The 20383-nt window shown below is 40.8% G+C and overlaps 2 protein-coding genes across 4 annotated transcripts; one reads left to right on the forward strand and one right to left on the reverse strand.

The window, feature by feature from the left end:
- Positions 1 to 21: 21 nt before the first annotated feature.
- On the reverse strand, positions 22 to 7716 carry sp1 (sp1 transcription factor). Of its 2 annotated transcripts, none has more exons than XM_071493572.1 (6): positions 7627 to 7716; positions 6905 to 6978; positions 4605 to 6027; positions 3020 to 3161; positions 2464 to 2657; positions 22 to 2055 (listed from the first exon to the last, which is right to left on the reverse strand). In XM_071493572.1, the coding sequence occupies exons 1-6, from the start codon at positions 7631 to 7633 to the stop codon at positions 1745 to 1747; spliced, it is 2151 nt and encodes a 716-aa protein (XP_071349673.1). In that variant the 5' UTR covers positions 7634 to 7716; the 3' UTR covers positions 22 to 1744. The 2 variants fall into 2 exon arrangements, with proteins under 2 accessions (XP_071349673.1, XP_071349674.1); XM_071493573.1 differs by having other exon boundaries at positions 2464 to 2654; positions 7627 to 7715.
- Positions 7717 to 10239: 2523 nt separating this feature from the next.
- tespa1 (thymocyte expressed, positive selection associated 1) lies at positions 10240 to 19966 on the forward strand. Of its 2 annotated transcripts, none has more exons than XM_071493574.1 (12): positions 10240 to 10771; positions 11673 to 11883; positions 12205 to 12247; positions 13269 to 13309; positions 13805 to 13858; positions 15042 to 15081; positions 15669 to 15719; positions 15977 to 16072; positions 16220 to 16428; positions 16587 to 17782; positions 18554 to 18623; positions 19207 to 19966. In XM_071493574.1, the coding sequence occupies exons 2-12, from the start codon at positions 11739 to 11741 to the stop codon at positions 19296 to 19298; spliced, it is 2037 nt and encodes a 678-aa protein (XP_071349675.1). In that variant the 5' UTR covers positions 10240 to 10771; positions 11673 to 11738; the 3' UTR covers positions 19299 to 19966. The 2 variants fall into 2 exon arrangements, with proteins under 2 accessions (XP_071349675.1, XP_071349676.1); XM_071493575.1 differs by lacking the exon at positions 10240 to 10771 and adding an exon at positions 10791 to 10943.
- Positions 19967 to 20383: the final 417 nt, after the last annotated feature.

A 20383-nucleotide genomic window follows, 5' to 3' on the forward strand; every position in this document is an offset into this window, starting at 1 on the left:
TTGGAAAGAAATGAGACCAAGCATATTCATAATTTTAATCCAGCTGTTGGCATTTGCAGTAGTTGTTTACACACAATATAAAATCCCTTATTTAAAATGGGGTAAAAAGAAAGTAAGAGCACTTGTTGTCTGAACCTACTCTATCGAGTTTCAGGATCATTTTTAAACACATTTTATACAAGTTATGTAAAATTAAGCAGAATGCTGAAGCAAAGAAAACAGTGGTGAAAAAGATCTGTTCAGAAAAACGGATGTAACCACTAAGTCACCTTTTGCAACTTATTTATTTAAACAACAAAGGGATGTGTGTCCGAGGTTTGCCTCAAGCTGGATCTTTTCCAGTTAGAACTTTAACATATGCATACCAAGCGTAAAAATTATTAGAAAGTTCATGGACCAAAGAAGGATTTCCTAGTTTTTCTTATAAAATGAGTATGAAACTTTGGTTTTGAGCTTACATGTTTATGCTGTCAGGAAATAACAAAATAATTCACTCTGACCAGATATGACTAAACAAATAGTTTTTTGCAGAAAGAAAATAGAAACCAACATGACTGCAAGGCAAAGTCTCGGAAGATAAGTATACCACAGAATAAGAAGTACTGGGAAGATCTGGACTGTATAGAAAACATAATTCTATGACAGAGAAGCTCTTAAGTTTACACATTTGTCTACATATATATATAAAAGTAATAACATAAGATTAAGATTGATTGTGCATGAGAGGTTCATACAACTGAAAGGCATTCTCTTGCAATCATGTAAGATGACCCTGCCTATGCTAAGGATTTCTGTAGCCTTTACATTACCAAAAATATATATATATACACATATTAAAAAAAAAAAAATCAATGTTTTTGCTATGATAAACATATCAAAGCATGATGGCTTGAATGTGTGTACCTACATAAGAGGTTAAAGAGTTATTCTCAGGATTTCAGTGCTCTGACACCTACATCCTCACATTGATTAGTGCTTCTGGCTCTGACTTGGTTGTGACCTCATGTATTTCAGCCCCCTTCTAATCTGTCCACCCTAAAAAACTTTGCATATTATTCCTATGATACTTAGATTGCTAGTTTGTGAACACATCCAGTTCTACCAAAACACAGAAATCTGAGAAACATATTTGCTGCTCCAGATTGTTACAATTTCAGTTTTAGGGGGGACTTGAGCATTAAGGGCTGATGTGGGCCAATCAGCGTGAGGGGCCTGATACAGCAGCCCAGTTTGAGAGGGCAGTGAACACCTGAGGTGAAGAGGGACAAGTAGCGAAGCACACAGCCTTAGACACAAGTGTGAGTGTCTGACTTAGTAGTGTCACCTCTTTACTTGTAGAAAGAATATTACTAGCTATCAATTCAACATCAAGTGTGCTGGTCTGTGTTTTATTGCAGTCCCACTATCAAGTAAGATTGGGTCTTTGTGTGGGACAAATGTTAGTGTAGTGCCATTTCCATTTGGGAAAATTTCATGATGACTCCTCTAATCTAACATTTTAATCCAACTCATCCACTTCCGACCCTTAAATGCCACAGGTTAGAAATCAAGATAGAACAAGATAGAAATCATATTCCTGCCTCATTTTTCAAATTTAATAGCATCTGCTGTGTTGCATCTGTGACCACCTCTCCAGTCTGAAGCCTTTGAGAGGTTCTGCTTCTGCAGTAAGACGTGCCCTTTTTAACCCCAAATGTCCAAAAGCAACATCCATCAAGGCCATCTTCCTGCTCCTCCACCGTCCTTAGTAGCTGTTGCCATTCATCTGGTGAAGGTCTACTTGCATCATGTTGATCCCACTGCTGGCTAATCGAGCTATGCTCTCTGCAGATAAGGTTTCCATGGTGACAATGGTGTGCTGGTCATTGGCTGACACTGCCCCGGTGCCGGCTTCTGTTCCTGCTGCAGGAGAGGCGGCGTCAGTCGAGACTGTGGTGGTGCTGCTGGTGGTGGCGGCTGCGGCCTTCTTGTTAGAATGGGTCTTGATGTGCTTTGAAAGATGATCGCTGCGCATGAAGCGTTTGGGACACTCTGGGCAGACAAACTTTTTCTCTCCTGGAAAGGGGGAGTAATAAAAATCAGTAAAACTGCTGCAGCTGGCACTTCTTCAGACCATGACTAGCTACACTGTTAAGTGTCCATTTATGAAGTATTGATGCAGTGCACTGAAATGAAAAATAATCTTCAAGACCTCAAGATGATGTAAAATTTAAGATTAATCATGGTAAAAAAAAAAAAAAGATTCCCTCATGATGAAATGTGCCTCTTTCACAAGTCGACTTGTGCACAGAGACGTATCTTTACTCTCCCAGTTGTTACTAATAACATGAATGATGTCTCTGTTCTATTCAACTGTCCCAGTGAGCAATGACAGTATGAACATGAGCCAACATGCACATCACCATCACTACTACAAAGATGACACAATGTCTTTCTCACAATAAACTAGGTCCTCATTTGTACCTGTGTGCGTCCTCTTATGGCGCTGAAGCTCATCTGAACGGGTGAATCGTTTGCCACAGAAAGACCAGCCGCAGACGAATGGTCGTTCTCCTGTGTGCCAGCGGAGGTGAGCCCTCAGGTGGGAAGTCTTGCCATAGATCTTCCCACAGCCACTGATGTGACAAATGTGCTGCTTCTTTTTACTTGGGTCACTGCTTGATGTAAAAACCACAAATTGGAGTTAGAGAGACAGTGACCTTTCCATGTGATACTGCTACAAACACACTTACACTCTGTAAGGACACTGTCTACAATCAGGTGAAAATGTTTGTGTTTTTTCCTGGTCACTACAGCAAAATACTTTCTTCTCATTGATATTTTCTTAAGAAAAATTATGATTTATTATAATTCTGGTTTTATTTTTGTAGCTATGGACAGCAGTTCTGATTAACTACTTTTCGTTCAAGTATTTGATTAAGTGCAAAGTTCTTTAATGACAATGAGTTAAGAATATCTGAACAACAAATGACGATAAAAGAAGTTACATTCTAAAAAATTATATGCTTCAGTGACATACCGTCCTTCTCCATCCTTGCAGAAGGGGCAGGTACAGGCTTCCCTTCGGTTACGTCGTCCTTGAGGTGGTGGGCTTATATCCTCATCATCCATGGCTGTGCTATCATCCAAGCTTTCTCCGCCTGTCTGTAACGCCTGCTCTCCTGTAGTGATGGAACAGGAAATATTCAAGAACAAGATCATTAATACAATAGTCTGAGATTGTTTTGGTTTTATATACTATTTTATTCATACATCTAATTTTTCTGCAGTCTTTTCTGTAGGAAAATCCACAGGAGATCACAGCTTGTTTTTCAGAACCTATGAAAATGTCAAACACTCAGATGTTAAAGAGACTCAGACTTTTTGGATCACACTGTATATTAGAAATGTGTGCTAGCCACAATTGTATGTTGCCTGCAACTACAAGATTTTGGTAATTTCTGATAAGATCTAATTTAAGTCTTTTCCAGTGACAGGAGGATACATGAATTTCGCCAATTAATGTCAACTATTTCTTCATTTAGGGTACTCATTATATCTTTATTCAACATTGCTTAAGAATCAAACAATATTAAATGCAGGGAGTATTCAAAGTACAGGTAAGATGTACTCTGAGTACACTTGAATATACAGTTAAATAAGCCTGAGCTCTTAAGATTTGAACTACTATGCAAAGTAAAAGTTTAAGGTCAGTATTGACACTGACACAAAAAAAATCAGCCATTCAGTTCTGCTGTTGCCCAAATAAAGCCTGCTACATATGTAGCAGCACATTATTACATGATAAGGCTGACAGACCCAATTATTCATCAAAAATGTTAGTATTTGATAAAAAGAAGACTAACAAACATAGGAAAATAATGGGAGGGACTGCCAGTGACTTAACTCAAGGAGGGTTTTCCTTCCTTTAAGACGGAATGAGTCAGGTTACATCCCTACAATTACAAAGAAATTGTGGCCAACTCATAGCTACAGTACTGTAATGTGACCATCATCTGATGAGATGCAGTGTTACCAAGAAAAGAAATAAAAGAGAAAAAATGTTTGAACACAAACACTCTGGGCCAGCTAAACTGGTTAAACCAGTATTGTGCACTTCACACAAAGCAAGGGAGATCAAATCCAGAGATACAAGACAGTTTGCATTTCAGAGGAAAAATCTAGGAAGAAAAAACAAAGCCAGTAAACCTAATTTTAATTTATGTTAACTCAGCCCAACTGCCAGTCAGTTAACTGCTGTACAAATGCTGTGTACTACAATAGCTGAAATGATCTGTCTTGTCTAAAATAACAAGAACTAACTATAATTAAAGGTTAACACAGCCTCTGTTATTTAAAACCAGGCCAAAATAAACAGAGAGAACATTTCTGAAGAATAATGATGACAAATAACCATATATAAAGTCAATAAAGTCAAATAACCATTTCGTACAAATAAGACTATTCTTTACACATGGGGCAACTGCGTCACAAACTATACTAATTATATTATATATGTTAACATAGCTCACTCCTCAAAATATTATGCAAACATTTGCATAATAGTATGTATACATTTTTACACTGAATACAAATTATTCCTGAACAACAGGCTACTGACTGACCTGCTGGGCTGGCGATGGTAATGGGAACTCCCTGCAGCTGGTGCATCTGTAGCCCGGCGCTTCCAAGTGTATTGAGATTTATGGTCTGGATGCCTGGGATCTGCACTGTGTTGACAGATACTCCTCCAGCTGCAGCAGCTCCCTGAGCCTGACTGAGTTGAGGAAGAGGCTGTACTGGTGCCAGCGTGATCTGTGCTCCTGCCGGATTCTGGATCTGAATGGTCTGCCAGCTCACTTGACCATTTGGACCTACAGTACGCAGGAGGATGGGGCCTGTGTTTGGCATAATTTGAAGATTTTGAAGCCCTTCCTGGCTGAGCGTTGGAGCCGCAAATACCTGACCGCCTGCGGTCGTGACAGTCCCAGCCTGGATGGTCTGGAGAGGTGTGGCACCTTGGATAACCTGCTGAGGCTGGAGAAGGATCTGCTGTGGCTGCTGTCCATCTCTGTTGTCTGGTTGTATTGGGACACCCAGAGAAGATGCTGTGTTCTGCTGATATGTCCCTGTTACTGCTCCATTGCTGTTCTGTGTTTGGGTCATTCCATAAGAAGAGGGGGTCTGGGTGGTGATAGCGGATGCACTTGTCATGTAACTTGCCCCACTGCTGGAAGACACTGGCTGTTGCGATTGCTGTTGTATGAGCTGGTTTCCACCTGTATCCCCTCCACCATTTGCATCTCCCCCTGCACCACTTGTTCCAGTACTGACAGGCAACAAAGTGATGTTTCCATTTAGTGACACAGGCATATTTGCCAGGAACTGGGGCTGGTTTTGTAACACGCTATTACCTAAGCTTATGTTTTGTATGGGGATGGCTCCCTGAAGGAGACTGGGCATTGTTATGATGTTTCCTGCTGCACCAGCTCTGTTGGTTGCAGCTATGATCTGCTGGCCATTAGGAGAAGACACAATCTGAAACTGTTGCCCTGCTCCAGCTGCAGCAGGTACAGCAGAATCCTGCGGAGCATGTGCGAACTGCAGTGGCTGGCCATCTACTGTCTGAAACTGGGGAATAACCTGGTACTGAATATTGGGCATCACACCTGATATGGTGGTAAGCACCTGCTGACCCTGCATCGATGGTGCCTGAGCTACTACATATTGTTGTGGCTGCTGCTGCTGTCCCTGAGTGCTTACAACAGCTGCTGAGGGTGACAGCACCTGTCTGCTCTTTCCTGGGTCTCCTCCTGTCATCACCCCTGAAGTGTCAGTGGTGATTGTGTTAGTGCCTGAGGATGCTTGAACACTGAGAGGGATAACCTGCCAGCCGTTGGCACTGGAGGTGAAAACACCCTGGTTTAGGTCCAGCTGTTGCTGCTGGTTTTGTTGTTGCTGGTCTGTAGGTGAATCGTTCTCTCCAGGGGTGTCAATTCGACTGCAAGTGGCTGCCAACAAGGCAAGAGGAGATGGCTGCTGTGAGTCCTAGAAAGAGTATAAACGAAAGGAGAAGAGAAGAGAGAGAATTTATACAGTATGCAAATACTTTATACTAAAGGAAATAATAACAGCTGTGTAAAATATAATTGTTATATTGTTATAATTGATAATCACACAAGTGATCAAAAATAATAAAAAAGCAAAGACACAGTTATAGTAAAAGAGCCATTCTTAAAAACTCATAAAACGAGAAGATAAGCCAAAGGACATTTGGATTATAAAATAAAAAAAATTACTTTGAAAGAAATTGTATTGAAAACTTTCTAAAAAATATGATGAAAGAAATTGTGTGACTTGCTTTATAAAATCTGAACATGCTACACTGCAACACTCCCAAAGCTCCATTAAAAATATTTAACCCACTTTTGTCATGCAAGTTCTCTTTGCAGCACTTCATTTGAAGTGGGCTGTCCGGGGTGGGGGGGGGGGGGGGTGAAGCCGGGTGGGAGAGTATGGGAGGGACCACATTTTTTCCGGAGTAGCGGCGGGCTCGGCTTCCCCTCCCCCCAAACCCACCCATCTCCCTCCCACACTTTTATTTTGCCCTATAAACTGACACACTCCTCTAGCCACCCCCTCCAAGGCCAGCCAAATGGGCCGAGCGAAATGCACACGAAGTGCCGGGGTTTGACGGGAACACCCCGTGTGGGCGAAATTTACCTGCCCATTCCCCACCCCAGTGACATGTGCTCTGGAGAGAAAAATCAACAACCCCGCACTAGTCCCGACACAGATGAGTTACAGACCCAATTAATCAGACAGGAAATAAACACCAGGTTCAGTGAGTATGGCTGAGGAGTATAGTTAAATGTTCACCATCTGATTTGGCAATCAAGCAAGTGAATGTGACCAGTCAACCTACTTGAGAGTTTGTGTTTCGCTTTTGACTGAAGCCTCCACCGCTCCCCACAGCGGCCATTTCACCCTGCTGCTGATCTGCGGAGGAAGAGTTTGTAAGATCAGTCCTCAGAAAAGTTCCGTCACTTACAACCAGCACACCACTACATTGACTTCACGTTGTATCCAACAACCGGGTAAAAACCCCGCAGTGGACGCACAGTCGACCTCACAAAAAAAAATAACCAAACCTTTTTATTGTGAACGTGAAGAAATTCAGCAGGAAAATGCAAGGAAATTTATGCCACAAGTGCTCGAAGGGCCAGCTAGCCTGTTAGCTAAGCTAACGTAAACTCACCACAACAAGCAATGCGAAGGAAAAGTGCTAAGTATTAGCTAACGAGTTTCAGCTGCACTATTAAATATAACTAGTTAGCTAGCTCAAGGAAATAGGACTAAGATGAACTGTTGTGTAAGCAGGCAGTGTCATTTAGGAGCAGAAGTTACGTTAATAGTCACCAGTTAGCCAGCTTTGCCTGACTGGCTAAATGTTGTTAGCTAAGTGCCGACAATTAGCAGTTAAGTAGTTGGTACTTTAAAACAGCTTCAGACGCTAGCTAGAAAACAATAGAACATCATATTTTACAACAGTGAGTACACTCAAAACGCTGTACTATGATTTCACTACGAACTGTTAACTTAAAGTTTGGTTCACAACACGCCACTGAGTTTAAAAAGTTCACTTACTGCTCATAATTTGAAGACGGGAGGAGTTTCTCTGCTCTTTTCTCGGGTTGACAACTTTTCACAACTTCACACTAACTTGACGGGCCGCCCGCTATGAAGGAGAAAAACACGGGTGCGCTCGATTAATGAATTCGTGCAGCCAGCCAACCTGCGCTAAACACGGAGGCCAACCAGCAAATGTTCCTATTAACTAAGAATTATAGGTTATCAAAATAAACTTGACCCAAAACCCACAGATATTCACTTTGCTGTTGTGTGTGGCAGAAGAAAAGCATCAAATTTTTACAATTGAGAAGCCGGAATCAGCAAATTGTTAATATTTTCACCTTATCAGAATTGTTGCTAATCCATTTTCTGTCAATCGATTCATTGATTGGTTTTAGTTTCGATTTGAACATATTTTTTAGTCACATAACCGTCCAGTCATGAAAGGACATCGCGCTGTGCTTAATATTCAACTTAGTCCTCTGACACTGGGTGGACGTGATGTCTCACTTTACTCATCAGTAAAACAAACGCACCCCTGTGAGAGCTGCTTGTGAAGGATCGCTGCTCTTGTCCAATGGGAAAGGTCGTTTCTGCCTACGAGTCTCTACCCGCCAATGTAATTAGAGCGAAGGCGGGGTTTAGGGCGGGATCCAGCATGTTAGGGTGTATCCCTGAGCATGATTGACGTTGGGTTATCTGTTTTCCGCTCAAAAGGCGCCATTAGTAAACATGTTCACATAAATGGTGATGTTTCCGCTTGCTCCAGCTGTGATATTGTCTCACAATTCAGCGCATGGATGCTCATTGCTCTGAACACGGAGGTGAGGAAGGAGGAAGGCGGACTTCTGGGTATTTAAGTCTTGCCTCCGTGGCCGCTGGCCACTCCCTGGTGGCGCCCTGTGGGTTGGGAAACAGCAAGGAGGCGGGAGGAGTCAGCCAGGGTGGAGGAGAGGAGACCCCACCACCATCACACACTGGCTGTAACCGCGCTGGGAGGAGAAAAATGGCTCGCTTGTGGGAGGGCTTTTATTATTGGGATGTATGAGGGGGCTGTCAGTGAAGCAGCACATGTGCCCATGTAAACAGCACGGAGGGTGGAGTTCATCCTCAACCCAGGCCTGCATCCACCCAACTCTGTCTGCAGTCAAGCACTCATGTGTCTTCAGTCTGTTTCTCCTCGACCAAATTCTCTCATTCATCCCCAGCACCACACCACACAGTATAAGGACTAAGAGTGTAATGTTTCAGTCCACAGGCCCCGGCTCTAATTTACCCCGGCAGTGATGGAAGATTTATTAAGATCATTTAATGCATGTCTGTCAATCCTGGAAGAAACACCCCTCTTGGTTGCACTGCCTGAAGTTTCTTCCATTTTCACCTGTTAGTTTTCTGGGGGGAGTTTTTCCTCATCCAGGTCTACAGACAAAGGTTGTCATGTGCTGTGCAGATTGTTAACCCCCTTAAGGCAAAGTATTCATTTTGAATATTGGGCTTTATGAATAAAATTTGACTTCATCTGACTTAAGTTAAAGTACCAATATTACAATGCAAAAATACTCCATTAAAATTCAAAGTCATCGAAATGTCACTCACGTATAAGTATTTAAGTATTATGTAATTAAATGAATCTAACAAAATAACTCATATTTCAGAAAAATGGCCCATGTATGGATGTACCATTAAATATCATATTAGTGGATCATTAGTAGCTGGAGCTAATTTTAATAGTTTTGTATTCAGTTGAGTAACCTGTAACAGTGCATCACAGCTGATATGTTTTGTGTGTAAAAATATGTAAAGTATCTAGTCAATATAAATACTTCCCTCTCAACTTTACTTAAAGTTTACTCAAAGTCCATCTGAAATCACATTTACTCGCCCACTGTTTGCAGGCTAAAAAAGTCTGTGTGTTTTTAAAAGGTTTTTAATTCTAGTTTTGCATCATTGAAAGGAAGAAGAAAGGGGTCTGTGGGGAAATATCACAAATGCTCCATTTCATGTCAGCCAACTGGAGGATCTGTGTTCGACTGACCGATTGATTGATTGATTGATTGATTGATTGATTGATTATCAGCAAAATGTTTTTAAAGAAAAGTACTGGTCACGCAGAATGATTTAATATGTAAAAAGCATTTTACTCTAATATTATGTCACAGTGGAGCAAATTATAACTATTTTACATACTTTTGTGTAGTTTAATCCATAATGCTTCATATTGTGTGAGCTCATACAATCTTAACCTGCAAACTATAACTGTCAACTGCAGTGGAGTATAACCACAGAAATGATCAAGCAAAGTTGTACAATCTTCATGATCAACTAAAGAAAAAAAAAAACTGCACTGCTGGAGGAGGACAAACACCAGCCAACAACCAAAAAGCTGCTAATGATGACTTTTAACTGATCTGGGAAGTTCAAGTAGGCTAATTTATTCATCATTAATAAACCCATTTGATACAGATTATATAAACTCTTTATGGGTGACTTATTAGAAAGCAGCAAAAAGTTAATCTGAAAGTTTGTGTGTGTGACCTGCCTCATGTACAAATCACCACAGAGAATGATGACTGTCCACTGCAGGGTCTTCAGTCACGGTTTCCATTCTCCATGTTTTGTTGATTTACCTTACACACACTGGAGAGGAGACCCCAAATCAAAATGCATGACACTGGGGAGCTAAATTCATGCAACTGAGGATCTGCTTTGCTGTCTCTTGGAGTTTGCCCGCCTGGTGCGTTACACTGCTGCTGAGATCATAATCTTCAACCTTCACCCCTGACATTTCCAGCAACAGGTTTCAGTCTGTCGGCTTTTTGTCTCTGCAGGATGTGCCGCAGCTGCGTCCCACGCTGGTAAAACTGTTGTATTTCAGATGAGATGCAAAGTCACTTCCTCCGGCTCGCTCGCACACACCATCCCCGGCGAGGAAGGGTCCGCGCGGATGCAGCGAGACGAGCGGCCGGAGAGCATCGCGCTGGAGGAAATTACACGAAACTCGTGATCGTGCGTCGATCGCTGAAAAGCCCGGAGCAGGCTGGAGGCTGGAGCAGAGTTTCTGAAGAATGCAGAGAGCAGGACTCGGGCAGCTCAGCCTGCGACAACAGGAAACGAGAGAAAGAGCGCCGCTGACGCAGAACTGAAACCTGCATCGGTGGAGGTAAAAGCTGCTTTTCTTCTGGTAACTTTGTTCGCCCTTTAGCTCTCTGAACGGGCACATTTCCTTCATTCAGCTGACAGTCAGTGCCACCTGTAAACACCGAGAGGATTATTTGTCAGACTTTATAATCGAAAAGAAAATCTGCGAAACATTCACCTATACTTCCAAAAAGGTAGCCTGTATTCTCTTTATAATCACAACCTGTATTATTCATTTATATATATATATATGATACATGATCTCTGTTCCTTAAAATTGTATTGATCTAAACTAACAGTTGTTTGGCTGGACTCATAGGAATTACAGAAATTATGACTTTCACTTAGGCATGAATTAAAATTATGTTCTTACTAAAATAGATTTGGATAGATCTCTCTGTCACTCTGTGTTTGGATCTGTCTTTATATATCTTCCTTCCTTTTATATTTTCCATTTATCATCTATGCACTGTGTGTGTTTATATATATATATATATATATATCTTGTTTTATGTTTACTCTGCTCTATAATCTTTATGGTACCAGGGTTTTCTTGACCTTCACATGTTTCATGTTTTACATGTTCTTACTCTTAAAATGACAAATAAACTTAAACTTGACCTCGAACCTGAACTGGATAGAGTTGTGCTCTTTTGATTTATATTATGGATGAAGTAATATTATACTAGTTAACTTTTACCATGTCAGAGAATGTCATCATTGTAACATGTATGTCTGAAAAGGTATAACATGTTTTATTAATTGTTTTAATGTCACACTATAGTTTACTCTTTGCCAACTTTAATGTTGCAGTCTATGAGGATCAACACGTAATACAAACTATGATGTACTTCAGTGTAAAAGTGGTATCTGTCTCATCCTTTGTAAAAAAACTAAGACATATTGTCCATATCTCATCTCAGGCCCGTGATAGTGTCTCTGTAGCTTGAGTCCTACCATGTCCCCCCGGCTGTCTGTGACCTGAAGCAATGGAGAGCCCGTCCTCCACTGTGAGGCGGCGAGCCTGGATCAACAGCAGCCGACAGTGGCCCACTCTGGAGGAACTGGACCCTGAAGGGCCGCTGTGCAACCTCCAATCTGCCTCTATAGCGGACGACGATGTTTTTTCTGATGGTAAGTGTGTGAGAGATCCATCCACAAATCTGTCCGGTATCTATACAGTTCAGTTAACAAAGGATGTGAGCCTTTTATTATAAATACGTGTAATAAAAGAAATTGCCCAAATGATAAAAAGTTGGATCACTTCTTCTTTTAGAGATGGCATAATTTACAGGATTACTTAAATGCAATCAGAGGTTCCACTTTTTCATAACAGAATAGGCCTGTGTTGCTTACAGTTGCTATAGACAGAAAATAATAAAAGAACCTGCGGAGTTGTTTGCTTAATGAGGATTACTCACAAAGCTAAGCGCTGCATGTGTATGATTTCTACAGGATGCTTCACAGGAAAGATTGAGAACTGGCTCCTTGGTTGTGGGTGAGTCATTTTACTTCAGTGTTTTGCTTTTGAAAGATAATATTTTTTGAGTACAGACTCTAGCAGGCTCTGAAGGTCAAGGTGTCAGTCTCTGGAAACCAATTTGACAAAACAACAGCAAGTAGTAAGTGGAAACTCTCTGAGGTCAGGTGTTCCAGGAAGAAGGTGCAGGAAGGAGGCCGCTGCATTGTTTTCACCACAATAGTCTTAGATGATGCATTTTTATAATTCCATTGGAAATATATATATGCTTCTTTCATTTCTTAAAAGCTATGACTGAACTGAACTGACTTTGCCTGACGTTGTATAGGCCATGACATACACACACACAGCTTTTGAAGCTTGTGCTGAATATGTTAAAAATGTTACTCTCAAATATAGATACAAACGTTTTAACCAGTCTTCCAGCCCTGAGGCTGTTACACCAAAAAAATTCACACAACCTAAGTCATTTGACTTTTCTCAACATTTCCGTGTGTTTTAAAGTAAAATAATTATGTAAGTAGAGAGAAATAACAGTTCCCATTTCCTGGATGGAACTGATTGAAGGAAGGAGGTGAGCACACAGAGAATTTTTTTAATATCTTCCTCTATCAGTCATTGAAAAACAAGATGCACTAGTGGTAATCCAGTGAGGTATTGCATACAGTATGTGTGCATCTAAATGGCAGCCCACACCGTGACATAGTACAGTAAAAGGAGTGGCTTGGTGATTTATGCCTGCTGAGAAGTCGACATGAAAATGACCACATTAGTTTGGAGGTGTTGGCCATAGTTCTGCTCAGCATGTGAACATTTCTACAGGGGGAAGTTGACAGACTTCTGCAGCCTGTTCAGAGCTGATTAGAGAGCAGATCTGAGTGATTCTCACAGTCATAGGCTGTAGATAGGCTGCTATCATATGCAAACACATTGACTTATTTGACAGAAGAAACATGCAGATAACGCTGAATAGACATGTGTCTGTGTGTGTGCCTTTGTGTGTGTATTTATTCAGTAAATATTGAAATATGTCTGATAGGTCAGGGGCCTGCTCAGAGAAAACCGGCCAGCTGAGTTTTGGTGAGTATGAACTGAAATAAAGCGTTGTCATGAATAACAACATATCATTTACCATAAGTCAGTTATGGGATTTGTGTTGTAGTTAACATACTAACTGTTGTAGTTAATGCAAATCAAATATACAGTTTTAAATACACTTTTCTTCTGCCTTTAACCCTGTCTGGAGAGGAAGTATTCAGACCCTTTACTTAAATGAAAGTAACAAGACCTGCAATATTAACATACTGTAAAATCTCACTCCAGTAAAAATATAATTATCAAAATGTACCTACTGTATCAAAAAACAAACAAAAAACATAATTCAGAAAACTTGCCCATATGAGGGTTGTGCTATTAAACATCATACTAGTGGATCATTAGTAGCATTTTACTGTAGTAGCAGCTGGTCAATGTGGAGCTAATTCTAATGATCTTATATTCACACACTCAGAAATTAACATGTAATGTGCAACTAGATATGAAGGAACTAAATCAATGACTGTGTCCTCTCTTCAGAGTCTGTGCTCAAAGCCAGCAACTTTGACGATGACTTGACTCTTGGCGCTGATGGTAAGTACACACGCACGCACGCACGCACACACACACACACACACACACACACACACACACACACACACACACACACACACACACACACACACACACACACACGGACAGACAGACAGACAGACACACACACAAAGGAAATTAACAAAGCAGGAAATGTTCTTATAGGAAAATTAGGTATGTATCATGAATGTTTTTTTTTTTTCTCTGCTCAAGCTTACTATCGTTGTGTTTGTTATAGTGGTAACACTGGCCCATTTGTGCAAATCAATTGTGATATCTTACAGAAAAGACAGGTGTTACATAGGTTTACTGTGCCTCCGCCATGTTTTTTCAGAAAGAGTTACTTAGAGAGTTCTTTTTTTGGTTTGTTTAACAACTCAAAAGTGAATAATCCAAAAATGATTGCTGGTTTTTATTTGAGATTCATTTGCCATATCTTATCAGGGCCACACATACAGTATTTATATCTGAAAAGAAAGTTACATCTGAACATCTGTTTATGATTTTATGTGGTAAGACTAAAATCAACAGGGTAAAGAATTACATAATGCTTGTAATTTAATTGCTTAATGACTTAAAGTGTAAGGTATGTCTTTTAGTGTAAAAAAATATGTGTAATATTATATAATCTGTATCAGTTCACCTTTACTAGATATGACCAAAAAATTCATCCTTGAGTCACATCCTGGTCTGAGGTGCTGTGATGTTAACGGACCGGTGTTTAAGATCTATTGGCAGAAATGGGATATAACATTCATAATTATTTCAATTAGTGTATAATTGCTTGAAACTAAGAATCATTGTGTTTTTGTTAGGTTAGAATGAGCCCTTCATATCAACATAGGGAGCAGGTCCGTGGTTGCACCACCATGTTTCTACAGTAGCCCAGACAAACCAAACACTGGCTCCAGAGAGGGCCCTTCACATTTTTACATTACTCGTAGGCCCTTCTACATGCGTGGGAAGTGAGGAGTGAGGGGAAGGGTATTTAATTGGTTGCAATCTGCAACCTCACCACTAGATATCACTAAATCTTACACACTGGTCTTTTAATCTAAATTTCACCGGGGAAGCCAACACAACACAGGGATATTCGTATGGTCATGAGTTTGTAAATTAACTGTGAAACTGGCACTCCGATGCATTTCAGCACTGTTTCATTCTCTTTCATTCATTGTTTCAGCTTCCGTCATAAATGGTGGAGAAATTTTATGTGAAGCTGGGTGAGTAGCAACTGTGATGTTATCAGTCAGTGAAACAAACAAACAACAACAAAAAAAACCCCACAGGATACAAAGAATGTAATTTTGTATTAGTGAATAATATAAATCCATTTTGCTTTAATCATTATACTGACAGTGGCCACTCTGTATTTTTAAGTCCATGTCCTATTTTCTGAAGAAGAACATAATTCAATTCAATTAGAAGAAAAATGAACTGCCTTTGATGCTTCTCAAGGTTTAATCAGATCTAGATGCAAATGAACAAGTCTCTTCACTGATATTTTTAGTTTGTGGTTACACCCCTGCACACTGATGCTGTTTCTATTGAATGTGATTAAGAAGTGTGACAGAAATGTATCACTTCACTGTGGGCTAAATATGGTCCATTTCATGCACTTCTTTTAGTTTTGAATGAATATGTGAAGACATGGGACTTTCTGAACTGGTTAAATCAATCAATCTATGTCTATATTAATCTTTATCTATTTTGGATAAAAGCGTCTGCCAATGAGTAAATGTAACATAAATGTAAATCTATAGTAAAGGAAGTTTTTTCCTCCCTCTCTCACTCTGTGCTGACTGTGAAGCCCCTCACAGCATCCTTCCCTGACACGACAACATAGCAGACTCACCAGCAGGTCAGTAACAACCTCCTCCACCAAAGTGAACAGATGAGATGAAAAACTAGCACTGATATCAAATTATTTTCGTAGGATTTTTTTTAGAGGAAAAGTTATTTTTTTATTTTTAGAAATGAGGCGTAATCAATGTAATCAAAGACATCAGCTGAAATGTCTTTGATTACATTCTAAAGCACAGCTGTATGACTTGTTTTAGTATTCATCTTATTTGTGGGTCACACGCAACAATAACTTTTCACATGTCGTGTCTATAGCACCCCTCGTGCTGGACTATGTCTGCCGTCACTGAACTTGGGCCACAGCATGGCCTCCAGCTGCCTCTCCTCCTCCACCTGTAAAACCACATCAAGGTGAGGCTGCAACACTTTCAAAAGGTTCATTCCTCTGTAGGTCTGCAGAGTCATCCCCAGACTCTTTGCTCTTGAATGTTGTCTTCTTAACATTTTTCTTTTTCTGGCCTTCACCTGACTTTTACCATTCTCCCACACTCACAATAGTGTGTCCGAGGTCCTGCAGATGTGTTCGGAGGATGCAGAGGAGACGTTGTATGAGCTGGGCTTCGGCTGCGATGAGCCACAGGTCACCGTTCGCATCCCTCCTCGCTTCTTCACCTTCCCCTCCCAGGCTCAGGGCATCAACTTCCGCCTCTTCTTGGATTCACAGCTACGGCGGATACGAGAGGAGGACCCCAGCCTCTCTCTTGCTAGTAAGACTATGGATTTACTGAATCACTCAGCTGTAGGTTATCTTTGTCATGTGACTTGTGTAAGATTGCTTGATGTGTGATATGGTAAAAAAAATTCAGGGATGTAGAAAATGAGATCCATATCACTTGTATTATTTTACATCTTATTCTTTCAACAGGCCGTTTCAGACAAGTCCAAGTGCTCACAGCAATGGCCAACGCTTTTTACTCCCTCTACTCCCATGTGTCACGTACCCCTCTTCAGAAACTGGCCACACCAGAGTTTACCTTCTCCTCTCCCGTGGAGAGGATCGAACGTTTCAGGAGCAGTGTCCGCAGCGAGCCGCGTTCTCCAGTGGAGAGGCTGAAGGACACCGTTTCCAAGATGTGCCTCTACACCGGCTCTCCTCGCGGGTCGGACTCCACCTCTCCGCAGCCCTCACCCAGGAAAAGGTCCAGCCTCCCTGATGTCGTGGATATAGTCCTGGTGAAAGTCAAGGCCGGGGCTTCAAAGAGACTGGATTTGGGGGAATTTAACAGGAGTAATTCAGCTGTGGATGTTAGGCTTGTCGTGGAGGATGATAAACCCTGTAACAGTGGCAAAGAAGAGCAAACACAGCAGACCGTGGTGGACATACACGTTCTTCAAAATGGAAATAAAATCTGTGATAATGAGATGCAGGGTGGTAAACAAACAGATAACCATGGCACTGATGAAAACTGTGTCCAATCAACAGACCCTGACAGCAGGACTCACAGCATGAGAACATCTCTAGCCTCATCATTATCGGGAGAAACTGTGATAGAAACAGATCATCACTTTCTTTCATGTCAGGCTGAGCAGGACTCATATTCCACTCAAAGTGACACAAGGACAGCTGAGGTAAAGCCTGTTGCCAAGGTTACGTATGATCTCATCTGTCCACAGATAGTCGAGAGTGTACACCAGGCGCCTTTCTGCTGTCAGCACACACACGGCCCGAAAACCAACACTTTACCTCTTATCTGCTCTGAGACAGAAAGCACAGACACATCATGTCCAGGATCACATAAACCCCATGCACAAAGCCCTATCTCTGGCACTGATGCTGCCTCCTCAGGAGAGGCGGATACATCTAGATCACTTCCTGTCCTGGCCCCCAATGGCAGCCATACCCATTACTGTATCACTGTGACTGGCTGGGAGGGGGACGATGCCTCTTCCTGTTCCTTGAACACACCAGATTCCAGCCATACTTCAACCATCCCTCCTGTCCGGACATGTAAGGAGTCGTTGAACAGGGGGAAAAGCCGGTACTTGAATCCACTGTTACACCGGGGCCTGGGGGATTTCTCCAGTAACCTAAAACAGGTTAACTCGTTTGAGCTGGAGGAGGTACGTTCATGAAACAATACTACTGCACAAGTACAGGAATGCAAAACTGAACAGTGGTGGGGAAAAAAACCTTGAGATATTTTAGTTTATCACAAATTGCGAGGTTATAAAGAAGAAATAAACAAAAATTTTCAGATGTTTTAACAAATTTGATATACTCTAATAGAAGGGACCTCTTCTGTAAATGGGTCAAAGAAACAAGGTGAAAGAATTTAGTAGAAAAAAGGACCCATATTAGGACCCATATTATTATTAGTTTAAACAATCATCCTACTGCGGTCCCCAGTGGATGGCTCCTTGGTGCACTGTCAGCGCAGGGCCTGTTATTGCTCATCAACATCTTTATTAAAAAAAGTTTAAAAATTATTAAAAAGTTTATTCTTTCGTTTTTTAAGTTGTCAGTTGTTCAGTTGTCAGAATGATTTTGATTGGTTATTTGTCAAACAAGTTAAGCATGATTTGCAGAACCAATAAACAGAATCTAATTAGATCAGGCTAAATAAGTGTTTGTCTTTAATATATCAAAAAGGAAACCAGGAACGAGTGATACCACTGAACCTCTGATATTCTATCAGTGAATAGGTTTACATAGTGAACCATGATGTAGATTATCTCATAGCATATTTTGTTTATTTTGATTATGTAACAGTTTGTAATGTATTGTCCAGCCCCAATGGTTTTACAGATTTTCTTATTCTTGTTTTCTAATTATTCAAGAGTCACAGCAGACATACAGTATATAATAAATGCTTTATACATTTCTCACAATAGGTGCATAGTGCAGGAGAGGAGGATTATGGACTCTCAGATGCTACATTGTCCACCAAATTACAATACAAAGGTGAAGTATATTTATATTTTCTTTGTGTGCAAGTGACATTTTTTTTTTGCATGAACACAGACGGCCACAGTCAGTAGTTACAATTGTTGCTACACTGTAGTCGTGCTTTACAGGAACATGACTCATCATAATTTTAAAATGTCTATTTCCACTGATAAGCAGCTTGTGTGGCCACCAAATTGCTAACTTCATAAAACACCGTTCAGGCTGTTTAGACGATTATAAACGTAGTTAAAAAAAGCATGCTGTTAGTTCACGCTGCAGCTTTCTCTATGTGTTAACAGAAGGATGTTATTAGACATGCAAATTTTTGTGAGCAAAAAAATATCTCGGTGAACTGGAACATTTTACGTTTTAATTTACTGTATGTAGAAAAGTGCGTATGTGTTGAATTTATGAGGAAAGGGGAGGTTTCTGACTGAGAGGCACGTGTGTATACAGGTCACTGTGCAGGTGGCTTTGTCACTGGGAACATACTGAACGTGCATTTGTGTATCTATTCAGGTCAGACTGCAGCTGCGAGTGTGCGATGGTATACAGTGCATGGATATGTTAGTTGACTGTGCTCCTGTCCTCATCCTAGGTGAAGTGGTCCGTGGCGACAGCGTGCAGTCAGACAGCAGCGGCTACGCAGATGAAGAAGTCAGTCCCTCATCAGACAGACATGGGAGATGACAGGAAACACAGAGCTCCGTGTAAACAACGTTCATAGTAGAGTTTTCTCGCTTGTGGCTAGTGTTACCAGCTGTCCTGTGTAATACAGCGTTGTCCCGTATTGGAATATAAATGTGCTGTGATGCTGTACTGTGAATAATGTAATGTTAAGTAAAACCAAACCGGTTATAGCCTACAAGTGGATTGAAGAAGTTTATCATGAGCAGTAGACTGACAAGCTCTGTGTTCTGTTAGAAAATACATGTATGGTTGCATTTTATGTATATAAAAGTGACAATGCTGTGTGGGGCGCCAGTGGTCTTAATGGCTTATATTTAACCACAGTGGTCCGGGTTTGAGTCCGACCTGCAGCCCTTTGCTCTGACTTCTGCTTTCCTCTCTAATACTTAACTGTAAATCAGTAGTACACTGCATTTTTCTGTTACACTTGATATTTTAGGGTTCTAAGAAAATGAAAGAGTATCAGCATTTTGAAATCTCCAGAAATGTTTGCATCACTGGCTATGGGGGGTGGGCTTATTTCTTCACACAGAAGGTGGCAACCCTACCTGTGGCCGATGATATGGAAATTGTGTCCATGCAAGGGCCTAAAGTCTTCCCCCAGTGGTCATTCTCAATACAGAATACTGTAAATAAAGAAAGACGGTTATTTTAAAGTTTTGGTAAAATACTGTGTGGATCATATTTGAATCAGTCAATCTGGAATTACAGCATGTTCGATTTATTACAACAGTTCTCAGTAAATTCACAAAAAAAAAGTTTATTTCACATAGAGCTCATACTGTAGTTCACTGTTAAAAAAAAGGAGGGGGGGGGGGCAACATTTTTTACAAAAGAAAAAGAAGTATATCTCAAATTTAATGTTAAAATTCACTAAAAACCAGCTGTTAAATTCCCTATTTCAGTAAAAGGACAACCAACATGCAGATCTGCCTTTTCAGAGAAAATGAGGTCAGTGTTACATCAAATGCACTGTACTGTACTTGACACCAGACAGAGTTGATGTACAGAAACGCGGTCAGCCTGCATTGTGCAAAGGACATTATCTTTTCAAGTAGTGCAAACTGGTAACTATTTTCAATACT

Source organism: Trachinotus anak, unplaced genomic scaffold (genome assembly GCF_046630095.1).
Source record: "Trachinotus anak isolate AG129_WGS33_773 ecotype Australia unplaced genomic scaffold, CSIRO_AGI_Tana_v1 ptg000013l, whole genome shotgun sequence".
In the NCBI taxonomy this organism is placed as follows: domain Eukaryota; kingdom Metazoa; phylum Chordata; class Actinopteri; order Carangiformes; family Carangidae; genus Trachinotus; species Trachinotus anak.

Bases quoted from the DNA above. Each gene is read 5' to 3' on its own strand.
- sp1 (XM_071493572.1), bottom strand. The intron at 6,028-6,904 runs GTAGGTTGACTG...TACTCTTTCTAG, and splicing joins AGCGAAACACAAACTCTCAA to GACTCACAGCAGCCATCTCC. The intron at 2,658-3,019 runs GTATGTCACTGA...TTTTACATCAAG, and splicing joins TGCAAGGATGGAGAAGGACG to CAGTGACCCAAGTAAAAAGA.
- tespa1 (XM_071493574.1), top strand. From the start codon at position 11,739: ATGGAGAGCCCGTCCTCCACTGTGAGGCGGCGAGCCTGGATCAACAGC. The intron at 16,073-16,219 runs GTGAGGCTGCAA...CACTCACAATAG, and splicing joins ACCTGTAAAACCACATCAAG to TGTGTCCGAGGTCCTGCAGA. The intron at 16,429-16,586 runs GTAAGACTATGG...TTCTTTCAACAG, and splicing joins CCCCAGCCTCTCTCTTGCTA to GCCGTTTCAGACAAGTCCAA.